The 9,872-nt window shown below is 47.5% G+C and overlaps 1 protein-coding gene across 2 annotated transcripts; it reads right to left on the reverse strand.

The window, feature by feature from the left end:
* Positions 1 to 3,443: 3,443 nt before the first annotated feature.
* TMSB4X (thymosin beta 4 X-linked) lies at positions 3,444 to 5,595 on the reverse strand. Of its 2 annotated transcripts, none has more exons than XM_060001891.1 (3): positions 5,508 to 5,595; positions 4,326 to 4,439; positions 3,444 to 3,885 (listed from the first exon to the last, which is right to left on the reverse strand). In XM_060001891.1, exons 2-3 carry the CDS (start codon positions 4,423 to 4,425, stop codon positions 3,851 to 3,853), a joined length of 135 nt encoding a protein of 44 aa, XP_059857874.1. In that variant the 5' UTR covers positions 4,426 to 4,439; positions 5,508 to 5,595; the 3' UTR covers positions 3,444 to 3,850. The 2 variants fall into 2 exon arrangements, with proteins under 2 accessions (XP_059857874.1, XP_059857873.1); XM_060001890.1 differs by having other exon boundaries at positions 5,539 to 5,557.
* Positions 5,596 to 9,872: the final 4,277 nt, after the last annotated feature.

Raw genomic sequence — 9,872 nt, forward strand, 5'->3', positions numbered from 1 at the left:
TCTCAACCACTGCGCCACCAGGGAAGCCCAGGGACTACATTTTATTTACGACTCTCTCTGTGGCAAATAAAATACCTGGCATGTACTGGGCAGGCAATAAACACCCGTGGAGTGAACGAATGACCCAGTGCTCTGGCTTATTAATATGCAGTTGACTGTAAGCGTTGATTCAAAATCAACACATCAAGGATGGTGGCAAATTAGCATTCAAAGCTCTTTAAATATATCTGTAAAAGAATTCTTAAATTTCACAAATGGAGATTCCATATTACCTGTGAATTTCCTTTTACTATATTTAGGTGGATATTAGCAATAAGTATGGAGAAGAATGTCCCTGTATAGTCTCCTTGATTAAAATATATATATATATTAAATATATATATTTTAAAAATTGTGCTATCATGATATTCACATACTCAAAAGTATGTTCAAAAACATGTTAAATGAGGTCCCCATCAATTAAGAGGGGAAGAGAGTCTGTTGAAGCTCTAGTATTGGTCCACTACTATGCAAGGCATACTATTGGATGTAGAAGAAAAAATACACAAATGTGGGGCTTCCCTGGTAGCGCAGTGGTTGAGAGTCCGCCTGCCGATGCAGGGGACACGGGTTCGTGCCCCGGTCCGGGAAGATCCCACATGCCACAGAGTGGCTAGGCTCGTGAGCCATGGTAAATATAGGTCTTAGAAACGTTATCTTCTTCTTAGCTTATTTCATGGCACATCTGTGTCTTAAATTTCTAATTTAGGCCCTTCTCCTTACGTGCAAATAAAATATAGTTGAACTTCAAATTGATGTTTCATTCTCTTAGATTGGTGTGTAAGCCACTCTCAAAAAGTGTGAAGCGCTTTCAATGCTATGAAACAATGTTTTCAGTTTGCATTATTGAACTAAGAAAAGGCTCAAGATTTTTCTTTTTCTTTTTTTTGGCCATAATGTTGTTTCTAAAACGTGCTGCTCTTTCTAGTAAGCACAAAATTGGCCCCATATGTTTAGAAAGAATAGAAAATTATTTCATTTTGTGTCTTGAGGTGTTAAGATGCTTCTTTAGGGAAATAAAGAGATCTTCCCGGTGTATTTCAAGGAGATATTATCTAACTCACAGGACTGTGGGAGGGGATGCAATGATTATCAGGGGTGGAAGAGACCCTGCACCGGGGAGGGTTTGTTAAGACTTCGTATGCCTCCCCCCAGCTCCCCCATATACACAATCCTCAGAGATACAGCCCCAAAGCTATGCTGCTCTCCTGGAAGAATAAAGTAGCTTGAAAATTCCATCCATCGGAAGACTGAAAAGTGTGGCTGTGATGGTTGAGGAATTTGTGAGGTTTAGAAATGAAAAGACTGTCCCAAACAAGCCTCTTTTACTTCCTCTCTTTTTGCTTTATTCTTCCTGCTCAATTCAAAGTTTGCTTAAGTCCCAGCCCAGACCGGACTGTATGACCTTCGGCTTGAACATAAGCTCCCTTGGCCTGTTTCCTCCTGGGGGTTTGCGGGGGGAGAGGGTCGAAGATGCGGTGGCTAGGGTCTCCTGCAATTGGAAGGATCCCTCATTCTAACGGTGACCCTCAGGTCCCCTTCGTGCTTGTGAAAAACATTGTCCACTCGAAACTCCTCAATAGCAGAGGTATAAATCCCCATACTGATTCATAAATACTCCAGCCATCTGGGAAGACCCTCTCTTGGGAAGAAAAAAGAACTCTCTTCCCCCATCAAAGAAAAAAAAAGCAGCCTCTCCTCCCCACTCCCACCCTGCATCCGTGTCCAGGTGCAGCAGCGAGGTGTATACAACGTGATACATGCAGAAGCTTGTCAATTTCCCCATACCACACACCAAGCGCCAATCCTTACCAGATTTTTCATTTTCTTTCTTTTTTTGGGGGGGGCTACGTTTGAGCTTTGTCCTCCCAGGAGAAAGGTCTTCTCTCCCATCACTTGATTTCATGATTCACCCCTTTCTCCTTAACGCTCACTTTTATTTAAAAACTGAGGAACAGTCGAGTTGTGTGCATTCCTTACAATCTGATTTCATCTCTGCATTGTTTGAAAAATGCACAGAGCAAACAGCTACGTGGGCTTGGTTTATCTGTGTGCCATGGACATTTTCATTTCGCCCACACCCTTCCTTACAGGCAGGAGGAGAAAGTGCAGGGCTGGAGGGCCAGGCTCCACCTTGAGAAGGCTCCCAGACCTCTGTGTGCTCACCGCTCTTTTCTCGATGAATCCAGCAGGCAGAGGCCTCTCAGGTTTGGCAGTTGCCTGCACACATCCCCTTTCCTTGCAATGCAGAGTCTTCTAGGTGATGGTCTGGTTGATTGTCTAAACCACAGATAAATGGTTTCCTGTGCATTTCTCAAAATAAGTGTGGAGCCAAGGAGATGAAATCAACCGGCTTAACAATCATCAGCAATTTGCCCTCCACCCTCTCCTTAAAATTGGATATTTTTGCAAGTCAGTTGTGGGGGCGGGGGGCGTGACGGCAGACGAGTTTAATATTTGCATTGTAAATCTTAGCTAGCTTTGCTGAGCTATTAGATCAACTGTCACTAAATGCTTTTTCCACTTAGTAAAATTAACTTATTCTTGAAAAATTTGCACCCTTCCTTATAGGAGGGAAGAATCCATTAAAGACATTTGTTAAGACATCACTTTTCCTTAAAAAACTCGGTACTCTTATTTCCCTCTTTCTGCACATTAAACGCCCCCCAAAACAAGGGCTTGGCTTTTACCCACCACTTAAAATAGGCATTTCAAATGATTGAGAAGTTATCAAGGACTCAACGAAGGTAAGGCCTGACTGTAGGTGAGCCAATTAAATCCTATCAGATTTAAACAGCACAAATTCCATTCTTGTCCGGCTGGTGTCCTTTAAATCTGAAGACAGTTTTCAGTATCCAAGTTGAGAATTAAGTCATATTCATTAACCGGTAAGTGCACTTATAAAAGCCATCTTAAATATTGAATTGGAACCAGCCGTTAGACAAAGAGGAAGCACGTATCTTCAATCCTTTTATAAAGCAGCTGTTAAAAATGTCATTTTCTCCTTATCTGACAGGACTGATAATTGTCTAAATAACTCAAGTTTGACACCTGAAAGTGTGCTGTGACTTACCACCACCTTCATTTTCTTGATCAGATACAATAAATTCAGTGTCGGCTTAACAAATAACAGACCCTTCAACAGTTAAGCACTGCAAATGTTTCTATCAAAGTTCGCGTTCAACGCTAGATACTAGGAATTCAATGACCCTAAGAAAATGATCTAATTACCTAGTGTAGACGAGCTATTTCACATACCTGGATGAAAAACCCATTTCTGTGTCGTTTTGCCCAAATGACCAGGTGTTTGTCATCTATCGCTCCCCAGGGCTCCCACTTGACCCTTTTGCAAAGGTTTCATCTGAATGAGCCGCTCCTTTCAGAGACCGTACCGTCACACCAGCCAGGTTTTAAAACTTTTTATTTGCATATTAAAAAAATTGTGCATTCCAATAATTAAAATCATTTGAACAACAACAAAAAAAAATGGCACTGATTAAACTGCATTTTACAGCCCGCAGGACACCCTGGACCAGCTTGCTCTTTACTCTAGATTTCACTGTCGTCCCACCCAGCCTCCTTCACCAACATGCAAATTCTTTTCCTTCCCTGCCAGCCAGACAGGCGGATGGGAAGCAGGCGCGGCCTTCGTTGTCAGTAGTTCTCCATTCTTTGATGTGAAAAAGGGCAGCACAGTCATTTAAACTTGATCCAACCTCTTTGCATCTTACAAAGTTAAACAGCTAAAAGAAGTAAAATAAGAAGGCAATGCTCGTGGAATGTACAGTGCATATTGGCGGCGCACGCCTCATTACGACTCGCCTGCTTGCTTCTCCTGTTCAATCGCTGCGACCGGAAAAGAAAAAGACAAAAAAAAAAGATGGAGGGGGCTGGAGATGCGAATTCAGTATAGCCGAGCATAGGATTTCAGTACTTTCGTTTAAAGACATCTCTCCTCATCAGACAAATTTCTACAAGCACAAATAGGCATTCCACCATGAAATATTTATGTGATATACATTTGAACAGAGAAAAGGATAAAAGCATTTGCATATTAATATGGTATATTAAACGCTCAATGATTAGATTATTAAAACCCCGCGTTCGTTGGCTGCAAGGCAATTTTCAATTAACCTTTCCATGCCGCGTGAATCACAAAACTGTCAGCTCCTCCCCCGCACTTCGTGCACCCACCCCAATTCTCCCAGCCCCTCCCATCCTCTCCGACCCACCCCGCCACTCCCGCTCGGCCTTTTCTAAAGAAGGGGGGTGGGAGGGAGGCTTACTTTCTTGTGAAGGCAGTGGATTTTTCTCTTTCGTTTCTGTTTTCTTCAGTTTCGACTTATCGAATTTCTCAATCTCAGCCATATCGGGTTTGTCAGACATGGCTGCAGAGGAAGCTGCAGGTACAAAGCCAAGAGCGAGATTGAGGGCGGGCCACCTACCCTCGTCTCTCCCGACTCAGAAACGCGCCTCTGCCCTCCTGTCTCCTGCCGGAAAACCCACTTTGCCACCTTCCGCTTTCACTCAGGGCTAAAGATCATCCTCTTTCTACAGGAGAAAGAGAGAGCCCCCCCCTCCCCGCCTTTAGTATTTCAAAACGCGGAGGGTCAAATTGGGAAGATCGCCCACACAAGGAGGCCGAATCTTTCAAAACAGTGAAATTAACCACTGTGGGTTTGTTACTTGCAGTGTTTCAACATTAGAGAAAAGTGAAACCATTTCAAGCTTAAGGGGAATAAAATCGACTTAAGAGTTCTTAAAATGAAGCCAAGGCTGCACAAAATGTTTCCGTTTTCTATACGTGGCCTCTTCCCCAAAGATGCGAGCCGTCCTGCTTTCTTCTCTGCTCACAAAGGCGGCAGCTGCTGCCGGGCGCCACCGACCACCGCCCTACCCGCTTCCTTCCTTTCGCTCAACAATGGAGCCAGCCGCACACAAAGCTGTCCCCACACCCTCTAGATCAACGCTGATCTGCATTTAGGAGCGACTCCGCAGCTCTGCACACATCCCCCTGCAAGAAGGGCGTTTTAAACATTTCATAATACAGCCCAGCCGTCTTAAACCTAAACAGATACAGCCCACGAAGCCATCGGAGGCGAGAGAAAAAATGTGACTGTGAAGCTCCGGGCCTTGGTGGGTGTGAGCCGGAACAAAGGATCTTTCTGTTCCTGATTCATCATCGCCTAAGAAGCGATGCAGAATGCTTTTCTTTGGGCGGGGGGGAGGAAAGAAAAAAAAATGTTCCCTTCGAAGCTGCCATAGCAAAACGCGAAATTTTTAAATATTTAAAAAACAAAAAATCACCGAGTTCCCGACCCCGTTACCCAGCATCTGGAAGGGTCCAGCACCCCCAAGCTCCCCAGGGGCCGCCTTTCCCAGGAGGACCACTCTTGCTCGGCTTCACGGATGCGGGCGCGGGGCGGGAAGGGGAGCAAAGGGCAGGAGGCAGGGGCCCCCGGGCTCACCGGAGCGAGTTACGAGCGAACGAGGTCCGACCTGCGCAGTGGTCGCCGCCGAGTGTCGGGCAGGGCCCGGCGGGCGCCGCTATATGCGCGCTCCTATGTAAATGAGGTGACGTCACCGCCGGCGCGCTTAACTCCTTCGCGCCGCGTCTCCGGAACGGCGTCCGGGGCCTGCCTGGCGTTGGGGGCCCACACCCTGTGTCCACCCACGCACCTAACCGCAGCGAGGGCGGAAAAATAAAACGCGCAAAGCCCACCCTGCAACACTTCCTTCATAGTACATTCCCCCAGCCCCTTATGTCTGTTCTGTCATCATGGATTTTTGCAGCAGCCGCGCAAACCTGTTCTTGGGGACCGGAGCGTGATAACTAAGGGCCTGGGTGGTACCTAGGGGGGACTGGCATTCCTTTACTGCGAAGCTGCCTTTGTCCGTTGCAGACATCCCCAAGCCAGGGTGCGGTGTCCCTCGCCCCAGGGCCTCGCCCACTGCAGCGGTGCGATTCCCGTGATTTCAGCTTTCAGGCCAGTGGAAGCCCTACGCCCCACCCCGGCCTTCTTTGTCTTCTCGCTGGCATTCTCCTAGACTTGGGTGGGAAGTAAAGCACCCTTAAGTGATTAAAAAAAAAAAGTTTTCTCACTGTAACATGCATATTTTTTAAAATGCTGTAAGTTTGGTTAGCACCCAAATCAAATAACCGGAATATTTGCGGGTTGGCGGTGAATTTACCGGGAGTTTATAGAGTACATCGCCTGCCTCTTAGGAAAATAAGTCAAGTTCAAGCTCTGCTATTGACTTGCTGCCGGACAAGGAAGAAGTTCTTTTACTTTCCTGTTCCTGATTTTCCTAAATTACAAAAGTGATTGCCAAGGAGGCCCAGGTGGAAGGCCAGAGACTGCACTCCCATTATCTCTAAAATCTGAAGATTCAATTTAAAAATCGAACTCCGTATTTTGAAAGGCGTCTTTCGAGCAGGATTCCATTTTGAAGTGCGTTTCTGAGTTACATCCGGAAATATGGGAGCTCTAGGTAGAGAGGAGTTTTCAAAATGGCACCTGACTCTGAATACTAGGGACCCCTCCCCTTGGGCTGAAATCAGTTACAAATACCATGGGGGGAGGAGAGGGGAGCTGCACATGGCCTGTGAAGGGAAAAAGAGCCAGGTTGTGAGAGTTTTCACATAAAGCAGTATGCACAAAACTCCTTCCCCCTCCCTGCGTCCTCAGAAAATGTTTCCAGAAACCCCTTGCTAATCTTGTTTATGGCCGAGGCTTTTGTCTCACTGGGGGTTGGAGTCAATTGTTATATAGACCCATGAAAGCCACTGCAGGAGCACCTCCGACTTCCCCATTTCTGCGTCCACTAGACTTCCTTCTTCCTGGGGAAGGAGGGGTACAGGGTGGGCAGGGGCAGGTGACCGTCTGGTTCCCCAGTTCACACTCTGCTGGGTCGCTGTCATTCTGCTCCCGAATGAGGGCACTGGACTTTTTCATGCAGGCACAGTATGTCATCTCTCTGGTTACACGTTCCCCTGACCCTCCCCTAGTTGACTGGCCCAAGAGTCCACTTCATCGTGGAAGCTCAGGAAGGAGCGTGCAGGGTGGATTTTTGGCCCTTTGCCGCCGTCAGGTGCTTCGTGCCGACACCATTTCTGTTGGGTTCTGGGAGTCCATTTCCCCTCACCCAGCTGCTGTCAAGAATCACTTCTCTCCTCCCCGAGTGTCCGGATGACACAGGTACGACACTAAGGCTCCCTGCTTCTCCCCAAGGCCTTCTCCTCAGGCCTTGCAGCGCAATGTCTCCGAAGGCAGTGGCGGAGTAGAAATTTGTAAACCCTGGACCATTTTTCTAGTTAGGCAACAAGCAGCCTTCCTTCTGCCTGTCTCTTTAGAAATGGATAGAGAGGAAGGGAAAGAGAAGGAAGCAACTCCCTGAAAGGAAGAGTGGCTGCCATGTTAGGCTTGACTTGTGGACTTTCCGGGGGTTCTAGGAAGAATGGAACGGGCAGCGGGAGGCAGATGGCAGCAAATGCGAACTCAAGGAATATTCCCGGGAGTTGTGTGACCCTGGCCTGTGAATTAATTTTTCTGTGTATTTTCTCATCTGTGAAATGGGATCATTCAGTACTTAACCTTCCACGGTTGCTGGGAGGCTGAAATGCTTCAGACAGTGTGTGACAGTGTTGTTACTGTTTTGCTTTGTATTATTATTTAGGATGGAGGGTTGAGGAAAAAATCCTCAGTGTTTGGAATTAATTGCACATTTTAGATGTTTTTCTATTAGTTCTTTCTCTTTTAAAGTACCAGTTTACTGAGATTTTCATGAGATCTTTTGCTAATTTTTCAGCCAATAAAATTTCAGTCAGGCATTGTAATAGCGGCTTTATGTTTGTTTTCGCCTTTCATGACCAGGGCCTTTCCATGAGGAGAGGTTTACAGATACGGAAACTGAGGCTTAGAGATCCAGCATTGGGATAACTCAGCGAGTAGCCACTCTGTACTATTGACGCTGAGAAAATTCTTCACCTCCGGGGCGGCCCTGGGTCTGTACCTGAGACTCACCAGGAAGAGCGGGAGGCAGGCTGCCTTGTGTCTCACAATGCCTGGTACATAGTAGTTGCTCAGTTAGCAGTGAAGGATGGCATGGAACTGACTGGCTTCAGTGAGGAAGGTCCTTGCACCTGGCTCAGCCCCACTCTGCACCTGTGACTCTAGCCACCTTGCTTTCTTCTCTTCAGTCCTTCCAGTATTGATGCTTCAGACGTCAGAGATAATTCCTGCCTCCTGGAAGCTACCGTCTGTAATGGGTTAGCACGTGCTGGGTCACCAGTTCTCAATCCCAAGAAAAGACAGAGGCTTGGAGGGACAAAAGAACGGCGGCGTGTGCCCGGGGCTCAGGACTCTCCAGCGAAAGCTGACTAGACAGCCCACCTGAGCCAGGCCCTGTCTTCCTCTCCTCGGGAGGCCACAGACCCCGTGAAAACCGTGCCAAGAGAGCCTGCGCTGGAAGGTGGCCACGTCGAAGCCTGTGCCCAGTGGAACCAGGAAGCGGTGTCAGGGCACACTGTGTTTTATGTTGCTTTCCAGGGCGGGCCGGGGACAGATTTGTAGCTATTTCCAAAGCTGGGGAAACAGCCCTTGAAATCTGAGTGCAGGAAAATTCATCCTATTATTTTTAACCTATTACATTTTACGCAAGGCACTGGCCAGAGAAGAGGAGGGGCAACGGGGACTAAGCAAGGCTCCCGACTCTTTGCTTTCTCAGGCCCAGGTCCCTTCGTCCACTTTTCAGGGCCTCCTTCCATCTGCCCCCACCTGCCTCAAGCCACTTTCCCGTGACCCTGCAAGCTCCATCTGTTCATCTAAATCTCCTTAAAGACCCAGCCCGAGTCCAGCCTTGATGACACGGAGGTGATATTTAGTGGCCTAGCTGTATGTCAGACCCTCTGTTGAAGCCCTTTGTGTACAACATCTGATTCAGTTCTCACCCTGTGTAGTGGCTGCAAATATCCCCATTTTACTGCTGAAGAAACTGAGGCTCAGAGAATTGAAGCGACTTGCTCAACATCTATCTACCAAGCCTACGTGCTCTCACGGAGGCCCGTCTCTACTAGGATTCCCAGCTCGGCGGGGGTCCACGTTGTATTCCATGCAATGGAACAGAAGGCTCCCTCAGCTAGGGGGCTAAAGAGGAGGGGGCAGTACCAGGAGAGCAGGGAGGGTCAAAGAACAATCTCGAGGATGTCGGACCCTGGGCTGCTTAACTTTCCTGTCCACTTTGTTGATCTGATGGAATCTTAGAGCCAAGGGGAACTTACAGGGGATCTCATTCAACCCGGATCCCTTCTGTGGCTTGAATTCACCTCTAGGACATCCCCTCAAGTGGTTCCTCAGCCCCCTCACAGCAATGGCAACAAAAAGAAGGCAGAGAACCTTTGAGTACATGCAGGGGGCGAGGAGTAGCTTCCTTTAGCCTGGGGCTTGCATCGAGTGAGAGAAACTGACAGAGGAAATAATGTGGAGAGGCAGGCAGGGGCCAGATAACAATGACAACAATAACAATAATAACAACAAGAACCACCACAACAAAAGCAACGGCGCAGCAGTCATGACCATAATAATAGCAAACATTTCTTGAGGGCTTACCATAAAGGGGGGAGCTTTCCATGTGTAATCTCCCCAAATCCTTGCAGGCATCTCTGACAGAGGCACCAGAAGGCCCCCCATTTTGCAGGTGAGGGAGTCTTGGAGAATCAGATAACTTACCCCAAACCACACAGTGAAAGCCTGAGGCAGTGTCTGAACCCGGACTGGCCGGCCTAGAAGCTGCCTCATTTAAATACTACAGTTTTCTAGAATCCTACCCTAAGG

The sequence above is a fragment of the Delphinus delphis genome, chromosome X (genome assembly GCF_949987515.2).
Source record: "Delphinus delphis chromosome X, mDelDel1.2, whole genome shotgun sequence".
NCBI lineage: Eukaryota > Metazoa > Chordata > Mammalia > Artiodactyla > Delphinidae > Delphinus > Delphinus delphis.